At 53.9% G+C, this 24,050-nt stretch overlaps 1 protein-coding gene across 1 annotated transcript; it reads right to left on the minus strand.

The window, feature by feature from the left end:
- Window positions 1-610: 610 nt before the first annotated feature.
- GNPAT (glyceronephosphate O-acyltransferase) lies at window positions 611-24,050 on the minus strand. Its single transcript, XM_045861372.1, has 16 exons — window positions 23,821-24,050; window positions 17,917-18,099; window positions 16,476-16,652; window positions 14,597-14,726; window positions 12,138-12,265; window positions 11,758-11,833; window positions 11,366-11,517; window positions 11,115-11,245; window positions 9,622-9,845; window positions 6,504-6,746; window positions 5,053-5,132; window positions 4,183-4,323; window positions 2,989-3,088; window positions 2,815-2,908; window positions 2,193-2,254; window positions 611-905 (listed from the first exon to the last, which is right to left on the minus strand). The coding sequence occupies exons 1-16, from the start codon at window positions 23,896-23,898 to the stop codon at window positions 862-864; spliced, it is 2,043 nt and encodes a 680-aa protein (XP_045717328.1). The 5' UTR covers window positions 23,899-24,050; the 3' UTR covers window positions 611-861.

Raw genomic sequence — 24,050 nt, forward strand, 5'->3', positions numbered from 1 at the left:
CACAGGTGTGTTTCCACGTGCGTGTGGGACAGTCGGCAGGGGCACCCTGTCCAGGGCGGGTCCTGCCTTGTGCCGAGAGTTGCCTGGGCAGGCTCTGGCTGCCCCCGACCCTGAACTGAAATCAGTGGCTTGGAAACAATCCTCTCTTTACTCACCTCTCTCCAGCACAGCTCACACTGACTTCAGCGTGTACCGCTTGCTGGAGGTGGCTGGGTCTGCGTTCAGAAGTGTGGTGGCGTTCATGTGACGGAAATGCGCTGTAGGGGCTGAGCTCCTGTCCACACCGGCTAGCCCGTGGTGGCAGGGGTTTTGCTAAAGGTCGTTTCCCTCCAAGTTGCAGTTTCCCACAACCTATTGGCTACGTCGGGGGTTGGGCGGGGGGGCCGGGGAGCTTACTGTCTCTGTCAGCCGTGCCCTCCTCAGAGGCAACCAGAACTGAAGAGAGGCACCCCGATGCCAGGGAGGGCGCCCTGAGAAATGCATGGACACCCCCCCAGGGGCCCGCTGCCACCCGCCTCCGGCTCCAGCGGCGGTGTTGCACTCTAACTCAGGAGTGCATGTGCAAGTTCGCCACGCAAGCGGCCGAAAAATGTCAGTGACAGGACTGGGCTTTGTTTTTCCAAAACGTTGTTTTATTTTAAAACACACACTGGCCGGACGACACTGCCTTCAGGCCCGGGGTGGCGGAAACGCTCGCACCGCCTGCTTCAACCGCTCATGCGCCCTCTCCCCCGAGCCCCAGCCCCGAAGTCTCGGGAAGCAGGAGAAGAAAGAAGGGCCCCTCCCTTCACATCCCTGCTTGCTGTGACAGGAGTCCTCGGAGACTTCATCACCGACACTTCCGTAACCGTTTGGCAATCGTTAAAGTTTCGCAGTTGCTGGTTTTCCTACTGGCGTCTTACAGCCTGGGGGGGAAAGAGACAGCTCATGACAGGACATGCACTTGACCTTTCCTTACACCCACTGGAGCCACCGGCAGAGAGAAGCTCACACTCGGGCTGAGTGCCGCCCAGGCGGACACAGCCCCGCCCCCGGGGCTCAGAGGCGGAGGCGGCGGCATCCCAGAGTGAGGCGGGGCAAGGCAGGGCGAGGCGGGCTACGCCAGCGCCCGGCCAGGCAGAGGCAGGTCTGAGCCCAGTCAAGGTCTCTGAACGTCCAGTTCAGGATGTCCCCGCAGGTTCTCACCAGTACCGTAGTGGCCTTCTGTTGTTGAGGAATCAATTCCATCATCCTCACAGAACGAGGGGTTTGGGGTCGTTTCAGCTACTTGCCCCTCTCCCCAAATTCAAAACCGAGCTTCAAGGTTCCATGTTCCGGGACTCCAGTTTCAACGTCTCGATCTGCGTCCACGACTCCTCTGCCCTCTGCTGCACCCCCTTTCCTTTCGCCACACGCCCGCCCTGGTCTTCCCGCCCGCCCGGCAGACCCCCGTCTACCGCCCTCCCGAGCAGGCGTGACGAAGGGGCTCCGCAGGGTTGGGCACGAACACACGACTGGTAAGGACGCTGCTCAGTGCTCAGGGCTCCGTTCGACACAGTCGGCAGGTGATGCTTTTCAAGCGCCGACACCCTCCCCTTCTAAAGCCAGCCCTCACCCCTAGGAGAAGTGGCCCACCCGCCTCCTCCTCCTCCTCCTCTGGCACACTCTGGACTCTGGCACGCGCGTCCTGTGCACAGCGCCCCCAACCCTGGGGGTGAGCGGGTCCCCTGTGAGCTGACAGCCTCCGGAGAAGAGGAAGGTGGGACACTCCCCCGAGGACGCATGGTCTGCCACCACCCCGAGTTCAGAGCATGTGCCCGAGTGGGCGCCCACCCCGCCCCGCCTCCGGGCCAGAAGGCACCCAGGGCCCAGGGACAGAATGAGTGTGAGGCTGGCATCACGAGCGTGTGCCCCACACCCGCTGGTGCCTGTGCCAAGGGCCGGGACCTGGGACCGCGGGTGGTCGGGTGGCGGCCTCCCGGTGGTGCAAGATGGCCTGTTTAACGCAAACAGTGTCCTTCTGGCAATTTCCCTCGAACCTTCTCCCTACTTCCCCTGAGACAGTCCGCGGTGGCAGAACAGCTCTCAGTCTGTATCAGAACCCGACTGCGGTCCGCTCCGACCCGTACCTGGTGCCACAGCCCACCTCGCGTCTCACTGCGTGTGGACAGGCGTCACACGGAACCCACTGCGCTTAGCTGAGCTGTACTCACCAAGCATGTCTTGTAGCTTTGTCACGGCGGGCTCATTCACAGTAAGTACACACTCATCGTTTCTGGGGGAAAGAGCAACGAGCCTTCTCACCGCACAAACCGGGGGAGGGACAGCCTTCTCACTCCCCGGGGGTGAGACTGCCTCAGACACCGGCCCCCAGGCCAGCCTTCGGTCGGGTGCGCAGCCCCCGGCCCCCTCCCGGCCCCCTCCCTGGCTTTTGGCTTCATTCCTTGGGCCACTGAAGAGACCCCCCGAGAGGTTACCCACTGAGCTTTCTCACTCTCACACCTCTTCACGCAGAAGAGCAAACAGCTGTCTACCCTGCGCAGGTACGCATGTGTGTATTATATGTGTACGCACATACAAACGAGCACACGCACACTACTCTGCACTCCCCAAGGTCTTTCTTACACTCTATGAACTTCGGTATTTGGCCAAAGTCAAGGGCTGGCCCGAAGCGCTGTCTTTCTCTGCTTCACTGTCATTTTTGTGTTTAACTGCGCAGAGCAGTGCAGCGGGAGGCGGGCAAGCGAAGCCCACCGCTGCGTCCTCTGGGCTGTGGCAGCTGTCACCAGCTGCCAGGGCCCCGCTGGCACCCACGGGAGTCTCCACAGCACTTACACCTTCCTCTTCTCTACCGCGCCGAGCTTCACCAGAACCGCTAAGGCGTTCTTCTGCACGTCGGAAGACAGCACGTCGTAGCACCGCGAGGCACCTGCAACAGAGGCGGTGGGAGCGTCGGGGCCGCGTCCGCTCTCGGCCAGAGAAGTTGCTGCCCACAGAGACACGACTGACCTTGATCGAGAAGCTGACTCGTGAACGTCCTAACTCTAGCCAAGTACTGCTTCTCAGTGAAGTGGTCTTCCTCTTCCTTCAACAGGTATTTGCAAATGATCTGATTTTAAGAGGGAGGGTGAGGAGGACAGGGAGAGGTAGCCGGCAGTCAGACACGACAGAACAGTAGACGAGTCTACGTCACCTCGCTTAGGAGAGTGACATATGTCAGAGCAGCCGCAGCCCCGGGAGGTCTGAGCACAGAACAGCTGCAGAATTGTTAAGTGCTCTGTTGAGCTCATATTTGTCTACCATTAGAAACAAACTTTTGCAATAGTATTGACAATTATTAAAATATAATGTTTACTTTAATGGGTTGCAAATTAAATAAATTACTATCAGGTTAATCTATCTTATATTGCTTAGGAAGGAGGGCCCAGATTTTTTGTAACTTTGTTTTTTCTGTAAAAGGACCTAATACCATGCTAGACCCCAAAATATCTGGTGATTTCTACTACGACTGGCGCCTACAGGCAGAGACAGTACTCACCCAGTACCCACTGAGGGCAAGGCTGTGTGCGTGGAGGCCACGGGGCCCCATCAGCGACCACGGCACCAGGCGCCGGAAGTCGTCCCGGCGTCCCTTGCCCGCGCGAAGCTGACGGCCACGGAGGCCTCTCCTCGCAAACACACAGGCCCTGATGGCCTCCGTTGCCGCAGCTGGCCCCCTCCCCCCCAGTGCGGGCAGGGCTCCCGCTGGCCCGCACACCACCCGCTCCTCAGTCCTCCTCGGGGCTCTGCCACACCTTCAGGTACTTGCACTGGAACCTTTTCTTTTTCCTTCCAACTGACTTTGTGTATCATTCAAATCTTGCACCTACTAAGTGCCTACTCTGTGTCAAACACCTCGCTACACACCCTGAACGAACAAGTGTAAGGTAAGTGCAGCGGCACTTCGGTGTCCCTGTGGCTACAGGAGGATTGTGCTCCAAGGTGGCAGTAAGCTGTCATCCTCTTGGGTCTGCAATGGACCGAGTCTCCTCCGTGTGTAGGGAGCGAGGTCTCCCCTGACAGGGGACATCACTCACCCCACTAATCGGCGCCCCTCATCCTCCTGTTCACCTGGGAGGACACCCGCCCTCCCGGCCAGAAACAAGCACAGGGCGGGAAGATCTTACGGAAGGACAACGGGGGACTTGTGAAATAAGTACGTACCTGGTAACACTCCATAAAAGGTTTAAAGAGTCCTATTAAAAACTCTAGCACGGTTTTTCCTTTCTCTGTCACTAGGATGTCCCTCGCTGTCATCTGAATGCTCTCACTTTTACAAAGCAGGTAGCAGCCTTCTTCAAAGTCCTGGGGGAAGCGGGAGACAGAACGTGTCACTCGGTCAGCATGCTGCCGCGTGCGGCCGGTGCCGGCGGAGCAGGAGAGCGCCGGCCCTGCCGCGTCCCTCCCCAGAGGTGCTGGCCGTGACACGGCGGCCACGGGAGCCACACAGAACAGTTCGGAGCCTGCGGAACGACAGCCTGGGGGATGGATTTTCTTTCACTCTGCAAAGCCGCATTCTTCAAATGTAAAAAGGCAGTGCCAACAGCAAGTCCCAAAACACTTCGAATCTCACTCAAAAGCCTGCACCCTGCCCTCCTGCTGGGCTGCAGGGCCCCCGTCCTCCTTAGCACAGCCTCCAGCGCCGGCCCTCCTGCCGTGAGTCCTAGCCACCCCCACCCCAGCGCCCGGCAGCCCGGCTCAGGCGCCAGGCACGACGGGGAGACTCTCATCTTCAAGCGGCACACGCCACTCATTCCCACAAACTGTTAACAAGAAAACGCATGCTGGCTGGTGATTTTTTGTAAAATACAGCTGATTTACTCAGAGTGGCTGCACCACCAGTTATGAGAAGAACCCTCTTCTTCCCAACCCCTCGGCTACTGATCAGACTTAACAGAGAGCCAACCCGGGCATGCTGGGTGGTGAGCGCCCGGCGGCGCATCGCCCGGGCAGAGGGGGCACGCCGTCCACCCGTGGCCGACGCCCCAGCACTCACGCCGCACCTGTGCTCGCCCTCCGGCTGCGAGGATTTACCTGTAGCTCGCTTCCCGGAAGGAAGATGAACTCCTCCGACAAAAAGCCGCGCAGGAAGTGAAAGTAGTTGTAGATGTCCTCTGAAATAAATTCATTACAGAGATTACAACATTGTTCTTTGAAACTTCAGGGAGTGGCAGGAAGTCCACGCTACCACCCCAAAAATGTGACATTCCGAGGGCACTGCATGCACCTCTCAAGGACTGGAGGAGTGGAGGCCCCCACGAGAGCTATAGCCACTCCCAAGTTCAGCTGCAGAGCCAGCCGTGGTCCCACAGACTCAATGCTGAACCTCAACTGCGACCAAACCCCTCCTCGGCCGGTCTGGGGTGAGCAAGACACCACATTCCCTAGAAACTGGAGGGCTCCCTTTGCGGACCCCAGGTCCCCAGCAGAGACGAGACGGGTCCGTTGTCCCTTCCGACTCCCTGCTCCCACCTCCTGACCACACCTGGGGCCCTGGGGCCGGGAGCACAGAGCAGAGAACGCTCTCTGGTTCCCCGGACGTGCAGGGCTGCCTGGCCCACCAGCTACAGAGGCTCCGCACCTTTCTGGCCTGTGCCGTGAACTGTCTCTTTAGAAAGACACACACACAGCGACGGTCAGATGCCGCCTCCAGGCTCAGTGTGTCTACGTCACCCTGGAAGACCACGCGCATGCCCCTCGGCCGCAGACGAACTCCGAGCACCACGTCAGCCGGAGCTGCGACCGAGACTTAGGGTCTCTGCGTCCTGAACTGAGTCCTCCGAGCTCTCTGGCCCACTCCTCCCTCAGGGACAAACGAGGGCACAGACGCAGGACCTCCGAGGCTCCGCCCAAGGCTGCCGGTCTGGCTGAGGCCAGCGCCTCTCCACTCCACGCCGAATGTCCCCGAGACTGACCCACGGAGCTCTGCGAACAAAACTGCAAGGGCCAACGTCCGGCAGACACTCCAAACCAGCTGACTCGGGGCTCCTGGGGGTGGGGCTCGCCCTCCAGTGCTTCGGCTGTGTGGCCTGAGCAGAAACCCCTGGCCTTGGCAACAGGTTTCCGTGAGCAAAAACCGTGTTCTACTCTCATGCACACTGCGACCAGGGTGCCACTGGGTGTCTGGCAGGCACTCCTGTGCCGCTGGGGTGCCTGCCCACCCCATCTCTTGACCCGTGAGGGAGGTGCCAGAGCAGAAAGAGCGTCCAGAGATCTCTGCTCCAGTCCCAGATCCCTCCCAGGTAATTATGCAACCTTCTAGGCCTACTTTCCACTGTTATAAAAGGAGAGGCTCAGGTTTCATAGCAGATGGCCATGTATTTAGGGGAAAAACCTAACTTCTGAGTGTATGGGCCCTGACACTGGCGGCCGTGAGGGCTGCACACGTTGGGCTGAGCATTAACGGCTCCACTACGCACAACTCCCTACGCACAGCTAAACGGCCGGTCTCTTCCAAAATTCAAGACCACAGTCCCCGAGGTTACCTTTCCTGCACCCGGGGGCCATGTGCCACGCCAGCGCGACCAGGGAGGGGCGCACGAAGGTGTTGAGCAGCTGGTTCCTGTAGGCTGCGCACGTGAGGAGGGTGATGTGCTGGTGGATGAGGCCGTGGACCACTTCCGAGTCGCCGGAGTCCAGCTTCAGGGCCACCCGGTCTTTGACGAGGCTGGCGACGTTGTCGTGCAGGAGGATGCTGGACTGGACCACCTCGTCCGCGGGCTCGTCATCTGCACGCGAGACAGTTCATTCAGGCCAACGGCAGAAAGGTGAGAGGGGGTGCTGTCGGGCCCCCACCCGTCCGTGCGGGCGGCCTGATGCAAATGCCAGGCACTGGCTTTAGGCTCTTCCAACTGAGCTAAGGACGTCACAGGTGAAGGGTGATTTGTTTATTTTTATTTTACTTTTAATCCTCACCCAAGGATATGTTTATTGATGAGACAGAGGGAGAGAGAGAGAGAGTGCATGCACACAGAATATCGATCGGTTGCCTCCTGTACGCTCCCCAACAGGGCATTGAACCCACAACCAAGGTATGTGCCTTGACTGGGAATCAAACCTGCACCCTTCTGTGGTACAGGGCAACGCTCCAACCAACTGAGCCGCACCAGCCAGGACTGTGGAGGGTACTATAAACATTCTGTTTTAAAAACCAAACTCTCCCTGTAAGGACATGGAACACATCCCCCTCAAATTTTTCAGCCGTTCTGAAATGCCCGCCCGTTCCCACTCTGCAAACAAATCCTTCCTCAGGAACCAAGGGCACCCAGAGTTTTGTGAGCGCGTCAAGCTGCCTGACTCGAAAGTCACGTATATGCGAGTTTAACAATGCTAAGACAAGAAGACTCATTAGTATCTATTAAAACACGCTTCACCTCCCCCTCCCTTGCTTAGACCAACTGCAAGAAGAATATCACTTGGCCACTTTACAGGTGAATCCAAGGGCAACGCAAAGCGGCCCCCCCTGGCGTGGGCCTCCCGGAGTGCCGCGGGGCTTCCCCGGTGTGCCTGCATCGGAGATCACTGAGGAAGTGGGCCCCCAGCACTCCCCAATAACCCGTCAGCACGCACCGCGCTGTCCTGGAGATAACGAGCAGCCTGGCTTACAGAAGCACAGGGAAGAGATGGTGGCATTTAATGCATCTTCTTGGCAGTGAGACTATTTTACTGTCCACCTGAACCGAAGGGCCGGTGGCAGGCTAGTAGGCAGGCGCGTTGCGCGAGCAGGGTGGCAAATCCTGCCTGGGCTCCGGGGAAAGGACCAGGGAGAAGAGCGGGGTTTCCTCCGGAGGCCTGCCGGTTGTTCTGCACTAACACGCCCTGTGTCAGCCGCCTGCTTGCGGTGATGACGCAGAGTGTGATGGCACAGGCGGGAGAGGGGCAGGTTTACAGGTGTTTGTATGGGAAATAGCATCACGGTAAGTAGTAACACAAGAGTAAACTGTTTCACATACTCACGACTGTAAATCTACTTTTGCCCCACCCTGTATTATATGTGGTACATTTTACATATATAATACAATGTGTTCTATAATGATATACATCATAAAAGGCTCTAGAAATGAGAGTTTAACAATATGCAATAATTTGAAAGTGAAAAAACTGAGTATACATAACATTCTAACTTAGGATGTTTAATCATACCCACTATTACTGTACTTAGATACCAACGGACTCTCACTTTATAACAGGAGTTATTTCAGTGGCTGAGCCGCTATTCCCAGCTATGGATTGGCACGTATTTGTCCCATCTTGGAAGGAACGACGCGGAAAGACAGGCGTCTGTGTGTTCTCATGCTCCGGGCCCAACGTGAGCTACAAGCTGGCTGTCTCGTGACTTTCCGTTCCACCTTGTGTTAGCATTAGCGCGAGCTCTGCCTCCTGTCAGACCATTAAAGCACTGAGAACAGACACCGAGTTCACCTTTGCTTCCCCATCGGTGACTGACACTCGGCTGACGGCCTCTTTGGCAAGGAATTCCTCCTCAACACCGCCGAGCTCCACCCAGCTTGCGGCCCGGGCTTCTGCCTTTCTCATCGGGCTCAACGGCCTCCCCGCCGCCCCCTCCCCACTGCTGTCCACCCTGAAATGGGTGCCAGGCTGCTTTCTGAAGGCCAGCTGGTCCTCCTTCCCTGCTCAGCACAGCCGACAGACAGCAGGGCAGACCCCACAGCACGCAGACCGGCAGGACCCCGAGGCCGTCCGCCTCCCCTCAGCGCCCCATCCTCACCGTCCCCACCCCCGCAGGCAAGGCCAGGCCAAGGCCAAGGCCCCAGCCCTCTGTCAGCAGCTCTCCTCTCCCACCTTCTTCCTGAGGACTCCTGTTTCCACCAGGACGAACTCAGAGTCGCTCCTGCACACCCGCCCCCGAGTGCGGGCCCCCCCCCTGCAGTGTCCTCGGCCCCCCCGGCTGCAGCCCTCTGTCCTCGTCTGCACAGCACCCACCCCTGCCCTCGGCACACCAGGTGAGCCTGCAGGACAGGCGCTGCGTGTGGCTCATCTCTGCCTCCCTGGCATCACGGGCACCAACGAGGTGCCCAACGCAGGTTCCGTGCGTGAGCAGCAGGTGCCTGACTGCAAGTAACTGCCTCGTCTTAGGAGGAATTGCACTTCCAACTGCGGTCCCCACAATTTTAAATCAAAAAGGTTGAAAACTTGAGCTGATTATTGTCATCCACACCCCAGCTCCCAGCACAGTACCCATAACTCCAACAAACTTTACAGAGTTGTCATTAATACTCACAACCCAGTGAGGCAAACAGGTTGCAAATACCATGTGGTTTAAAAAGAGCTGTGTGTAGAGGGAAGCTATGCGAAGCACAAAAAGACTCAGTATTTATTCTCCCCTCCGCTAGGTGCCCAGGAGACCGTACTCTGCTCGGTCCTCAGGACAGAGTCCCAAGGGGAGAAATGACATGCAGACAGTTATTCTCAGAAAAAACCAACGTGCAAGAGTGGTAAGAACAGATTAGGTTTCCTTTCTCTCTCTGAACAATGCTTGGTTCTCTCAGTCCTCTGCAGCTCTTTCTCGTGTAGGCTGCACCTCCCCCAAACTGAGAAGTAGGAAAAGCTGGCATTCTCCTCCCGAGCGTCCCACAGACGTACCCGGCCAACTGAGAAACCCCCCGAAGGTCTGGGTTAAGCCTTTCAGCCACAGAGTCTTTTCCACCAGCGTGCTGAAGTCCACGGACGGCTGGTTCTGCAGCAGGACCACCACGACAAGCACCCACGGGCTCAGCACCAGGTTCTGGATCTGCAGAAGCTGCACTCTGTAGGCCACCTCGGTGACGAAGGCGTGTGTGTCCCCCGACTGCTTCTGCGGAATGTACCTGGAGGCAGAGGACAGCAGGTTACAGCTCTGCTACCGAGACGAGTGCGAAGGGAGGGGGTGGGAGGGGCCCGGTCCCCCAGAAGGCTTCTCGGACTTTCTGCCAGCCAAGCTCTCCCAGGTCCCCTTGCAGGGAGCCTGCCTGGGCTTACTCTCTCCATGTCTCCAGGCAGGCTATTGATGGGCGATAAAAACACTCAAGAAAACAGGGTCCTATTATCTCTGCTTTTGTTGCGTCTGTGAAAACCGAGCAGAAGGAACCGCTCTGTCTCTCCCAGACCCACGGGACTCAGACCCTCTCTCTTGGGAACGCACGGATCAGGTCACAGGGTAACTGCTCCTGTCCACACTGGACAGGTGTCCAGGGCGCCTGACTGCCATGCTGTCCCCGACAAGCTTCAGGGCGCCTGCCGGGCACTGCCACGACCCTCGTCCCACGGGGTCCTCAGGCATGGACTGCCAAACTGAATCAGACGACACTGGGCACCTACAGGGCTGGCTGGGGCAGGAAGGCACATCTGACCCAGAAGCCAGCCACGTAATCAGGTGGCTCAATATAAAAGCCGTAGCCAATGAGGGTGCCCTGTTGGAGGTCACAACCCAATCTGAGCTCTACAGAGAGAAAGCCGTGACAACCAAAGCAGACACCCGCCCTGCAGGCTCACGGAGCTGCCGGCGAGGGGCTGGCTGCGGTGGGGCCGATGGGGGACCCGTGACTTAGGAATGATGCTGCAGCCACACGCTGCCTGGCCGGGTCGGCGCTTCCTGTCTCCCTGGCTTCCCCAGGTCTGTTTCTCGTAAAGAAAACCTAAATGTGTATCATACCTGCATCCTGAAAGAACCTAATTCACTTTCTTGCTCATAAAACTCTCCCCTTCCTGAGAACAGAAACTCACTCCCATTCGTTATTATTATACGATCCTTTCCGGGATCTAAAACGCTCCGTGCACACACCAGCTGGCCTACCGCTTCCGTACGTTCACTCGTTAACAACGTGTGTTTCTCCCCCCCCACCGCCCCCCCGTGAGTCGGGTCCCGGCTCCCCTGGGAAGGAGGACCACTGCCTGACTTCGCACAGTCGGCGCACGTGCCCTGCAGCTCACTGTTTTCGGCAAACATATGGTAATTCTTCGACTGAGGCTTCGTGCTTCCCCACTGTGTGATCCCAAATAACCAAGTTTCAGTTCTAGAAGCAGTCCGGAAAACCAGCCCCCACTCTTGGATGTTCACCCTTGTTTCTGCGTCAGTTACGGAAACACCGGCCTCGCACCTGGGAACCAGGTTGTACGGGCTGCGGCTCATCCTGCCCGCGGCCAGGGACCGCAGGGACAGAGGGTCTCCGAAGTACACGTGGATGCTGCCAAAATTTTCGGAGAGAATCTTCCTGGCTTTCAGCAACCCCTAGCAGCGTCACGACAGGGGAAAGGAAAACGGAAAGAAGCAAATCAGGAAATTTGTTGATGTGTAAACTAGCGTTTCCCCGAAATCCCAACAAAATCGGGGTGGCCACCCTTTACGTACAGTGGTGGACTCTTTCGGCTTAGGGACCCCGAGAAGCTCGTACGCGTACAGAGTTTCCTCCAATATCTTATCGTAACTGATGCTAATGGGAACAAGGTAGGTGTCAAAAACTTCTTTTTTGAGAAATGGTTCCATCACGATATTCAGAAGACCTATAAACATCGGGAGAAATGGTTTTTCATAAATATCAGTCTGAACACGAGAGCACAGGAACAGGACTATACGGAGAGTACACATTACATACAAGCCCATGAACAGTCCGGCATACACAGTCACACTTACAAAGAAAACAATACTTTGCAAAAAAGGTGTCAAGTGCATTGAGCAGCTATAGGGACACCACACCAAAACCTTTGGGTCTGTACTTCTCCCCCGGTCTGTAAGTGACCTACCAAATTTAGGGGTCAAGGTCTTGGCAGAGCGGCTTCTTGTCCCTTCGAGGAAAAATTCAACAGGAGCATAACCATTCTTTAAAGAGAAAACACAAACAAACAAAACAAAACACAAAACCCATTGCCTACGCTCCAAGTGACAAAGGCTTCTTCTGGCTCCGCCCCCCAGCTCCCGGGTGGCCGGCGGGGAACACAGGCCACTCCCTGAGACTCCGGCAGGAGAGTCACGGAGGAAGCGGCCCACTCAGTGCATGTCCCTCCAGGGGGAAAATGCAGCTCAGCGGTCCACTGGGAGCTTAAGCATCCAAACACGATCTTTCAGCAAACTTCAGTGGGAAGAACACACAGCTCGAAAGCACGTGGTGCTTCTGTGCATTTACCCGCAGCATGGTCTTCACGTACTCCGAGAACACCGCCCAGTAGAGCCGGTTGCCGCGGAAGGTGCGCCGCATGAAGAAGGCGCCCCCCATCCGCAGCAGCTCGCCGACCATCTTCATGCCCAGGAAGTCTGAAACGGAGAGCGGCGGGGTCAGCGCCAGCCCCCCATGGAGCTGGGAACCTGCTGCAAGGCTCTAAACTCAAACTCCATTCAGAAAGATCTCGTGTGTGTAAGACACGCCCCAGGCATTAATACTTCCTGATACTCAAATCCCCACGGAGAGACGTCTAGTCGGATTACGAAGAAGAAGGGACCCTGTGGACAGGTGCTCACTGGGAGGTCACCCTGTGTGCCCTCCGCGCACGGCTGCGTTTACCATGGGACCAGCCAGAGACAGAAGCCCACCAGGCACGGTGACGGCCCCAACAGTGTCAGCACGCTGACATCTGCAGTCAGCACTGCTGCTGACTCCACAGACCGACAGGCGTCCACCACGCATCCACCACGCCCCGAATGGCCAGGCCAGACACGCGCCCACTCTCGTTTCCACCCAGCAGGTGGAAACGTCCACCTTCTTTCAGAGGCACAGACCTAACCGAGCAATCCCTGGGGAAGGGGAGGAGGTCTACCTCGTTTCACCACAGTCCCTCTTTCCCTTCCCCTCACTTTCCAGTATCCTCCTTCCATGCTGTACAGATGGACATGCTTTTAAAGTGCTCAAGTCCCAGCAGTTTTTTCTCACTGTTCACCGCACTCATTAACAAAGGCACAACCTTAAACCCACTGCCTTGGAAGACAGTAAAGAAACAACTCATTTGCCTTGGCAACCCTACTTTTGGGAATCACTGCTAGAGGAATAAAAGCACTGATATAGAAACATACTGTAAAACTGTTTGTAACAGCAAACCCGGAGTATCATGCATCTACCACTGAATACTCTACAGCTATTAGACATTTCAGACATGAAGTTGGACTCTTATCTAACACCAGGGACAATAATTAACTCAAAATGGACCAAAGGTCCATTTTGGAAGACCTAAATCTATGAAACTCAGAAGAAAGCCTCATGACATGGCCTTTGGCAGTGTTCTCTGGGATATGACACCAAAGGCACAGACAACAAGAGAAAAAAGCAGATGATGGACTACGTCAGAGTCAGAAACTCCTGTGCATCAACGGACACAGTTGACAGGGAAAGCTGGCCCATGGAAGGGGAGGAAATATTTGCAAATCATACATGTGACACGGGGTTGATATCCAGAACATAAAGAATTCCTACAATGCAACAACAAAAAATAAACAAGCAGATTTAAAAATGGGCAAAGGATTCGAATAGACATTTCTCTTAGGAAGACACAGTAACAGTCACCATGTATACGAAAAGATGCTCAGCGGCACATCATTGGGAAGGTGCAGATCTTCACACCACCGGGAGTGGCTGTTTCATACACACACACAGCAAACCAGAAAACAACGAGAACTGGTGAGGCCGTGGAGAGACTGGAACCCCGTGTGCTGTGTGTGGGAAGGCAAAAGGGTGCAGCCACCGTGGAAAACAGTATGTGCGTTCTCAAAAAATTAAAAATAGTATCACCACAGAGCCCAGCAATTCTGCTTTGGGGAACACACTGGGAGACTGAAAGCACAGCCCTGAGTAGACTTTCATGCCTTGGTGTCCACAGCCGCGTTACTCAGAACAGCCAAAAGGCAGAAGCAACCCTACCGGCCATCGATCGGTGGGTGTGTAACACAACGTGGTCTACACACACATCGGAACATTATACAGCCTTAAAAAGGAAGGGAATGCCGACACAGACCACGACAAGGGCGAACCCTGAAAACACCATGCTGAGTGCAGTAGGCTGGTTACAGAAGGGCAAATGCTGTGTGATTCCACTGACACGAGGTACGTGGAGGAGTCACATTCACAGAGAGGGGGTACAGCGGTTGTCAGGGCCTTGGGGGCGTGTACCTTGGGGAGCCCAGTTTAATGGGGACAGCGTGCCAGCGTCACAGGATGGGAGGACTCCTGTGGGCGCGTGGTGGTGATGGCAGCACGATGCGATGTCCTTAGTGCCACAGAACCATGCGCTCGGACGTGGGTGACGTGGTAAATGTCACGTTCTGTGTATTTTACCACAGTGTAAAAACATATTTTAAAAAATTCAGATGTATTTATTGACCTGCAGTCATTGGTATATTACCAAATTAAATAAAGCAAAAGGCAGGTAATGCACAAAGGGAGTATAATCCCCTTTTTCAACCCAAACCAGAAACCCTACAGCACACGTCCTTGCACGCCTGTGGGCACGGCACTGGGGACATGGGCAGCATGCCCTACGCCTGCAGGCAGAAGGGAGGGGCTATCCTCCCTGTCTTCTTCAAATTCCTCGGCACGGCTGAAGTCACTGCGGTGCTCATTTTAATTTTTAAACCGGAAAAAGCGAAGAGCCAACGTACCCACTCCCGCGGCGATGACCGGCACAGGCAGGTCGTAGCTGTACAGGAGGAAGGACAGCATCAGGAAGTCGATGTAGCTCCGGTGACTGGGCAGCAGGACGACCGGGTGCTCCTGGATGGCTCGCTGCAGCTTTAGAGGAAACAACGCGACGTGTTCGTGATTTCGGGTTTTAATTGAATTTATGGGGTGGCCCTAACTAACAAAACTGTACGGGTTTCAGGTGCACAGCTCAACAATGCAGGTTTTCGCGTGATTGCAATCGCACCTCCAACCAGGACACGAAGGACACGGTCCTGTGGCGGGCACGCCACAGCGTCTCTGCCCTTGTGGCATGCACAGCACTCCCCTTGGAGGTCTTGTCGGACAGCCTCACGTGATGCAGGCACGTGAAAAAGGTGCGTTTTTATGGAACTTCAGAATAACAGCGATGATCATGAGTGCACAAGAGTTGGGCAGCACATTAAGCGTTTTTATGGGCCAAGCATTTCACACACACTGTTCACCTCCACGCGCTGACGGGCAGCCTGAGCTCCCTTGTCTGTGATACGGTCATGCATCTAGTAAGTGACAGAGCTGGGGACAGAGGTGAGGTCGATCTGAATTGAAAAGTCGGCTGTCAACTGCTGCACCAGACTGGCTGTCCACAGAGAGAGAGAACAAACTTCTCCCTGGGCAGAAAGTCTATGAATTTTGAGGACCAATGAGGGGAGCGATATTACCAGGGAGGAGGAGGGCCACGTGGCTGGGAGGGACGCACCTAGCCACCAGATGTGGTCCTGAGGCCATCAACCCCCACAATGGTCACTGCAGTCAGTTAAGACGCGGCCCACCCACACGCCCGGGCCCCACACGCTGCGGCCCCACACGCTGCACCAGTCATTCTCTGGCAGAGGTCCGGCGAGTGTCGGCCATCTACAGAGAGTCACAGGGGAGGAAGTTGGGGGACGTTTTTCCTTACGGGAAACAGCAAACAGGTAACAGAGTGATGTGATTAGAAAAAGCACCATTTGGCAATCATTACAGTAACAGCTGGTTTGGGAAAAAATCAATCAGTGATCATAATTCTCAAAGTACCTCTCCACAAGATACTTATTGATTACAAAGGGAAAAACAGTAACTTTACAGTGGAGAAACCTGGTGAATACTGCCTTAACCCACTGATGCAAGGGAGTGGACACTGCCCGACATGGGGATGGATGGACACCATGTGTCCCGCTCTGATGCACGGAGGAGGAATTAGCATCACCTCCGAGGTGGGCCTGCCCACAGGCTACGACCCGAGTCTGCTGCCAAGAAAACGTCACTCTAACTCCCATCGAGGAGCCCACACAATAACTGGTCTGTTCTCTCCGTAAATAAGACCGTGAAACGCAGAGACCAGGCAACAGGCCCGGACTGAAGGAGTCACGGGGGATGGAAGCTGAGGGCAACCACACAGCTGCAGGGCAGGGGGCGGCAGGGGCGGCAGTCTGTATCAAGGTTAATCTGCTCACGTTGATGACTGCACCATGAACGAATGTCCTCGTTTATAGGAGAGACACAGAATATTGAGGGAAGGGTAAAGGAAATGTGGGGGAGTCTGGGTGAAGCATACACAGAAATAATTTGTTTACTGCTGTAACTTTGTGAACATCTGTACTTCTGTAACTCTGTGACGTGAGCTTCGTCTGCCAGTCTTACCTGCCTGAGCAGGTTAGTCTGATGTCTCTAGGTCTGAAGGCCAAACGGGCAAACGCCACCCTGCAGACAGGCGGAGCTGCTCCTGCCAGAGGGAGGCCTGCGGACCAGGCCTGCCCACGTGGTGCCGGGCGAGGAGTCTTGGAGTTCACAGAACAGTGAGGGTGGAAGAAGGGGCTGTTTGTAAGAAGCAGTACTCACCTTCTGAATACCTTCTTCATTGACACACACTTTTGAGAAAATCTGCTTAAATATCTTGCTCAGGGTAAAGGCCAAAAACCGGATGGCTCCCAGCCGCAGCTTGTGGCTCATCTCGTCCAAGATCTGGGAGGCTTCCTCTCGGAGGGCGCCCACGGACTGGAAGGGCTCCCTGGAGAGCTGAAAGGGAAGAGAGAGTGGGGCTACGTTTCTAAAAAAAAAAGGGGGGGGGGACGCCAGAGCCCTTGTTACTCAAGCCAGTTCTAAATGGACCAATATTTTTAAACTCAAAAATGGTATGTTTTCTCCTTAAGTTAAATGGACACTTACTTTCCAACAAAAGCAGATAAATGATCCTATTTAGACAAGCTAAAAGACTAGAAATTCAAGCAGACTCAGCTTTGCAGGACAGCATCTGAGACCTAGGAGCACCTCTCACCCTCCACTGGAGGTGGTACACCCAGGAGCCAGGGCCCTAGACCCACGTTTCTTAAATCTGTCCTGTCTCTGCTTCTACCACCGCTTAGCAGTCTGGGAACTGTAGTCCCACATGCGGATTATTGAAAGAGCATGGTAAGTAGATTTCTTGTCTCCATTTAACAAAATGGGTTTCTAGAACATAAACGGGTCACAGGAACTCCAACTTGAAATCCTGCAATGGCTTTGCCCAGAACTGAATTCCTCTATGGGGCTTACAAAGCCTTCAGGACAGAGGCCCTGCTTACCTCCCCAGTCTCCATTCCACTGTTGCCCCTTCTTTGCTTCCTAAGCCTGCGCGCACTGAACCACTTTCAGCGCTGAGAGTATGTACATTCTCCAGTCCATGAGACATGCATGTGGCCCCCAAACTCCGCCAGACCCTGGAACCAGCTTCTTTAAAGACTACTGAAGGCGGGCTCCCTCCCCGACATTCTGATGTGGTTCGTACAGAGTGAGATCAATGCGCGGGAACTTTTAAAAGCCCCCGGGTGATTTTAATGTGCAGTGAGGTTTGAAAACCACGGGGAAACGTTACTGGTATGTGCGCTGCTGGAAATACTGTTCTTCACGTACTTCACCTGGAAGACCCCTCACCATCTTCCAGGCCTCATTTAAAGATATCCCTCTCCAACTCCCGACACAGAGTCAGCTCCCCATCTAACTAGTGGGCCCGTGTGTCTCACACCGTAACTGATTATAAAACTGTCACCATTCCCCATCAGGCTGCACCCCAAGGACCAGGAGCTCTGCTCAGCTTCCTCACTGCCAGACCCCAGACCCCGGAGTGTCTTGCAGAGAAACTAATGCACGCTGTGGCTCTCATAACCATTGGGTGGACATGCCAAATATAGCCAGCCCTAAAGAGATACATTAAAGATAGCAAAATGCAGCCACAGAATCAAGAAGAGAAAGACCTTGTTGACAGTGAGCAAAGTGGGCTGTGGCTGAAGAGGGACTCACTCACCTGCTTGATGACGTAGGCCACCGCTTCAGAACTGAGCACGCCGCTTTTAATGTCGCTGGGCTTGCACGGGACGATCCCCTTGTACAGGACAGGGGTGTAACACTTCATCGCGAACTTCAAGTCACTGATGTGCCTCCTTTCCTCTAAAATGTCTTCAAACTCATCCCACTTTTTGGGCTGCTTCTGTGGATGAGGCGGATGAAAGAAAGTAATGCACACACTGTAAAATAAATTAGGACAGAATAGGGCTATACTTGGACGGTTTCGTTTTTACTAAAATTTTCATCCTGGGACACGTGAACGGGACCAGAGTGATCTGATGTTAGATCTTCGTATACCAAGAAACAATGCAACCACGGTCAGCACACTGACACTGAATAATCACAGCGTTTTTTATTTTTATATTTCTGGCAGCTATCTGTGTAAAGCCAGGGCCCCTCTTGGGAAGGTTACAAAGACAGCAGAGACGAGACTTTAAGCTGTGGGGGAATCTGACCAATCTTATAAGGTTTCACCAATCACATCGATAAGCTTGCTTTGTCTGCTTCCACTTAGCTTTAAAAATTACATCAAAGCATACCTCAGAAACTCAAAATTTTGTCAAATCAAATAAAACCACACGGGTGCCCACAAAAGGAAGATTCACTCGAGAAAACAGCACTCCCACAGAGGCTGCCATCGAGCAGTCCGCAGCTGCTGCGATGACTTAATCTCCTTTCCACGCTCTGCGGTTCGGCTCCCACCACCGCTCCTGGAGCGGCTGTCTATCGGCTGCCAGTGACTTCTGCACCGTTAGTTCTTAGAAGTCTGTTTTTATGATTATAAAAGTCACAAGAGTAATAACAGTCACAGCTAACACACACAGTTGCTTACTAAATGCCGGGCTCTATTGTAAGAACTTTACGAACTTTACATCCATTAAAGAACGATCTTTTTTTTTTTAAGATTTTACTTATTTATTTTTTAGAGAGAGGGGAAGGGAGGGAGAAGAGGAGAGAAATATCAATGTGTGGTTGCCTCTCACGTGGCCCCCACTGGGGACCTGGCCCACAACCCAGGCATGTGACCTGATCGGGAATTGAACCGGCAACCCCCTGGTTCGCAACCCATGCTCAATCCACTGAGCCATACCAGCCAGGGCAGAACAATCTTATTTTCACATGCTAATATATATTTTAAAAAGGAACAGTCCTCACAACAAACCCAGGAGAGCTATGAGGCAGTTTTGATCAGGACCCTCATTCCACAACGTGGGAGCCGAGGCCCAGGGAGGAGAAGCAGCCCTCCCGAGGCCCCGCCCCACCGAGCATTCCCCCTGTTCCCACAGCCCGGCCACACCCAGACCTGCAGCTCCCTATGCAGTTACGTCGTCCTGTGGCTCCCCTCGTCTTTGCTCAAGCGGTGGCTACCTCTAGGGGCAACTCTCATGATCAAGTACTTGAGCACCCACCATATGCTTGGCACTGCGGTGAGTGCTGGGATTACAGACTCAGTCTCTTTTGGGAGTAACCAGGTGCATGCTGGACCTTTACAAACGGCCCTTCCCTGCTGGTCACCTGGAAAACACTCGGCCGTCAACGACAACTCCCGTTCACCTCCTGCACCGTATTCTGATTCTCCCCGAACCTACACTGAACTGGTCATCTTCTCCATTGAGTTTTTACTGAACCGTCAATACGTCTTCATGACGGCATCTCAAATAGTCAATAAATGGGTGTTTGGTGCCCCCCGCCCCGACCAAGAGTGTGAACTTCTTGTCTGGGTAGGTAATGTGTCTTACACGTTTTTGTATTCCCAGTTCCTGGTAGGAACACCATCATTATAGAATGCAGAGGAAAGTTACTGAGTGAAGGTACTTCTCAAACCCTGTTGATGATTCCCTGCTATTCACAGGCTCAAGTTCAAACTGCTGCCCATCTGGCCCTAACCTAACGTCTAATCCAGTGACTCTTAACCCAGGTTGCACATTAAAATAACCTGTGTCACTGAAAAAATACCGATGCCCAGGCCCCCTAGAGATTCTTGATTAATTTGGTCTCTGAGAACTGCCTGGGCATCAGAATTACTTCTGAAAGTACGCCAAGCGGTTCCTACACACAGGCTGATTAATTAATTGTCCTTCCCTATATCATGCTGGAGAAGCATTTACCCTGAGAAATAAATCCATTTACACGGCTACTCACCCACGAGCACAGTAGAGAGGCGGCAAAGTAGGACGTGGGTGAAGCCTCTTCCTCCCACTCTTTGTTTTCCTATCCTAACTACCTCATCTAGCCCTCTCCTGATCCACAGCCCGCCCAGCAGCCCTCCCTCCCCTTGCACTTCCTTTCCCTTCACCTGATGTTGACCGAGACCCACAACCACCAGGCGCTGTCCTACAGGCTGAGAATACAGCCGGGCCAGAGCGGGCCAGGAATGTGCCCTGAGGAAGCTCACTCCCTGAGGAAAGACAGTGCTTTCACCAGGGCACTCTGCCAGCGCCACCAGCAGCACCAGCAGCCGTGTGCTGCCGCCGCCGTGGGACTGTGGGAGAGCCCTGCCTCACAGCATCTGGGAGCCCTTCTGGGCCATACAAGTGTGCTCCCCCCCACGGCGGATTTCGAGCTGCCAGCACAACCCCACTGGACACGGAGTGGGGAGAGATGTGCAATCGGTCGCTGTTACGTGGGCTCTCCACCTCACAGCATGATCAAGTGACCTGCGCAAACTCAAAAGCACAAAGAGTAAAATTTCGGAAGATAATTAGGAAGTGCTGAGATTTGAGTATATATCACTTTCGTTTTTAACGGGATTTACTTAATGGTAAATTTATAACCTAATCTTTCATTTTTTCTTTTTTCTTGAATTTATTGGGGTGATACATGTTATTAAAATTATATAGGATTAGCTATACAATTCTGTAATACATTGTCTGTATATTGCATTGTGTATTCACCATCCCAAATCTAGTCTCATTCCATCACCACCACCCCCTTAATCTTTAATTTTAAACAATGGTTGTGTTTTAACAATGGGCTTGCAAATTTCATGCAAATTTAACCATCAGCCTAAGGGCAAGTACGAGACTCCTGCAGCCACCACTAGGAAGAGAATGTAAGGACAGCCAGGTAGAGTAACTGAGGAGAAAGTGAGCAGAGCCCTACCTTAGACAGAATGGTTGGTGAGTCCTCTCTGAGGAGGGATTATTTGTGCTGGGACCTCAATAACAAAAAAGCCAGCAATGCTGGCAAAACACAGCAGCCACACAGAGGGGACCCCCGCGCACTCTGAGGAGAGGGCATGCTCCCTGTCTGGGAAACACAGAGCCCGTGTGGCTGTGGCCCGGCAGGAATGCGGAGTACAATCAGAGGTAGCAGTCACTTGGTGATGTAGCATCTTGTAGCACATGGTGAGGACTCGAGATTTTTCATTCAGACCCTAATAGGAAGCGACAGTTCTGGTAGAGGGGACGCCAGGGACACCAGCGATCATCCATCCCCAGTCTTCTTTTCATTCCGTGGCCTTGGTCTCACTGAACGATTTCAAGCAGACCTGTGGCTTTGGACACAACCTACTTGCTGATGGCCGCCACATCTACACATCTAGGCCAGCCCTTCCTCGTCTGCTTGGCTATTACGTCTAACTCTGTTAGGATGTCTCCCAAGTCCCTTGTGAAGTATCTGGTCCATAGCATAACAACCCACAAATTAAAAATCACTAACTCCGCCTCTCACATCGCAAACAGAACACAACCCCAAGTCTTATACAACGCTGATAAGCCTGCTTTTATCCTGCACTTCCTATCTGTGAAAGGCGTCGTCACCCACCCAGGTGCCACGTCCCAGAAGCCAGGGGTCAACTTCAGACCGCCTCCTCTTCCTCAGGCGCCACCAGCTCTCCTCTCCCTGCTCCCCAGAGTCCCAGGCCCCGCCTTCCTCAGGCTGTTGTCCCTTCTCTGGGTTACTGCAAAGGCATCCGGACCCAGCTCCGTGAGGGAGGCACCAAATTCCCTCCCCAACCAGACTCTTTGTTTCTTATGCCCCCTCTATTCTATCCTCACCTAACAACTTCGTTCCCCCAAGCACGCAAGGGAGTTTTCTCACACCGATGTCTAGAACAGCTTCCTCTCCCTCATCGCCCGTTCATAGCTCAAAAACTCAGCTCAGCGTCACTTTCCCTTCGAGTCCCCAAACAGGTCAGGGTGCTCCTTCTCCTTCTCCCACAGCACTCTGTACATACTTCAGCCACTGCCCTTATCCCACTTCACTGTTATTTGTTTGCTTTATGATTTCCTTAGAAGTCCTTGAAGGCAAGGGCAGGATCTTTAACTTCTATGCCTTGGACGCTGAGAATGACAACCAAGGACACTGTAGATACCCACTGCTGGAATGTTTGTCGCAATCAGCAGGACCTTAAATATCTCCAGTATCACTCTCAGATTAGACAGAGCATTGCACAATCACAGTGTGGCTGAGGAAATAATGACGGCCCCAAATAGTTAAGAAACAGGTTATGAGTTAAAAACCGTGCAGTCACAAGAAGTGTGCAGTGTCAGAGTGGAAAAAGCTCTCCTACAACTGCTCCAGTCTTTCACATGAGAAGGTGACAAAAGTCTTATTGTAGAGAGCCACCGGTGAATGGGGAAGTAAAATATGAGCAACAGTTTCCTTCGGAGAGCTGTCCTCCATTCACAAACCAGTTCAGGACTGAAAAAGCTACCCACCGGGAGGGGAGGCAGAGCTACAGGGCAACCCCCATTCCTGCATTCCTGGCATTCTCCCTCTGGAGTAGCAGAGTTAGAGGTCAAGACATTTCCGACTGCAGGGTGAGAAGGCCCATGAGGAGAGGGGCTAGAGAAATGGACATTTAAGCAATTAAGAGCTCTCAACTGCAACAAATGGAAATCTCCCCATGTTCCAAGGAATACTGATATCCCAACTTGAAGGTAGCCATGCTCTTTTGAAACTTTTTTGGGGGGTTTATCTTGCTTTTTTCTGTCTTCCCTGTTTTGATCTGCCTATACAAATTAACATTGTTTAAGTCAGAAACGGACACTAACCCCTTATGAATGCAGGTAACGTACCATTAAAATGCATTTTTATTTCCTCCTAAAGTAGATAAAAATTAATCCAGTGGTTAAAAAAAACCCAAAATGACCAGTTACCCCAGGATTGTGTAATCCTGAGCTACAAAGCTCTCAGGAAAATTGTCAGTGACCAATAAACGTTTTATTGACAAAAGAAACAAAGAAGGACCTGTTCAGGAGAGAGAGTCAGGCAGACACAGACAGACAGGGTTGGGCGCAAAAAGACAAGTTGGAGAAAGGCTAGGTGCCATTCATTGTCTTCCAAAATGACAATTGTGGGAAAAGCACAATGACAGATGGAAGACAAAAACAGGCAACACAGATTTCCAAAAGTTCCAAATCTTCCCAGATTAAGAAAAGACTGCAGTCGTAAAAACTTTATGCCCACAGATGAGCCAAATACTTTTCTGCCAGGAATACAGGAGCAGCAAAAGGGCGGGGTGGGGAGCTCGGGCTGGGGAGGACCCGCAGGTTCCTCAGGTTTGCCCAAAAGGCAGTCCGACACGCCCTCGATAGAGTTGCAGAGCCTCCAACTCTCATGCCTCATTCCCGAGTCAGGCTGGGGCTTTCTGAAGGCCCAGCGACTAGTGGAGGGAGAGAGAAGGAACGCGTGGAAGGGAATCGGAGGAACCGCCACCGGTACAAACTTCTACATACACACACATTTACACACACAGCGAGGCACTGTTGCCGTGGAAACCAAGTCAACCACCCAATCCCTCCTCGCGGAAGTCCGGACCCGCTCTTTGGGCCAGGGATCGTGGTCCGGAGGAAACGGGACGGGGAGAAGGGGGTCCCCTGTCGGGCCCGCCCCCGGCCTTGCTTCCCTGGGCGCCTACCGAGTAATGCATCACGACAGCACCGGGACTGGTGGAGCCGACGGAAAAACAAGAGTTAGATGGACTGGAAGAATCCATGGTGCGGCTACTGTCCTGTGCGGGGCCTGGGATGCTTTGCTAGGCGGAGGTGGTGTGGCGGTAGGGGGCGGTTCTTCCGCACGGGGCGGCCCGACCTCGCCTAGGGCGGTGGCACCCTCTGCGACCGCTCCACGGGACCCCGGGCGTCGCCA

Source organism: Phyllostomus hastatus, unplaced genomic scaffold (genome assembly GCF_019186645.2).
Source record: "Phyllostomus hastatus isolate PE091 unplaced genomic scaffold, TTU_PhHast_1.1 phas_contig_148, whole genome shotgun sequence".
NCBI lineage: Eukaryota > Metazoa > Chordata > Mammalia > Chiroptera > Phyllostomidae > Phyllostomus > Phyllostomus hastatus.

Coding starts and splice junctions, on each gene's coding strand:
- GNPAT (XM_045861372.1), bottom strand. CDS start 23,898: ATGGATTCTTCCAGTCCATCTAACTCTTGTTTTTCCGTCGGCTCCACC. Junction 11,246..11,365: donor AGCCGAAAGAGTCCACCACT/GTACGTAAAGGG, acceptor TGACGCTGCTAG/GGGTTGCTGAAAGCCAGGAA. Junction 4,324..5,052: donor TTCCGGGAAGCGAGCTACAG/GTAAATCCTCGC, acceptor CGCTTCCCCCAG/GACTTTGAAGAAGGCTGCTA.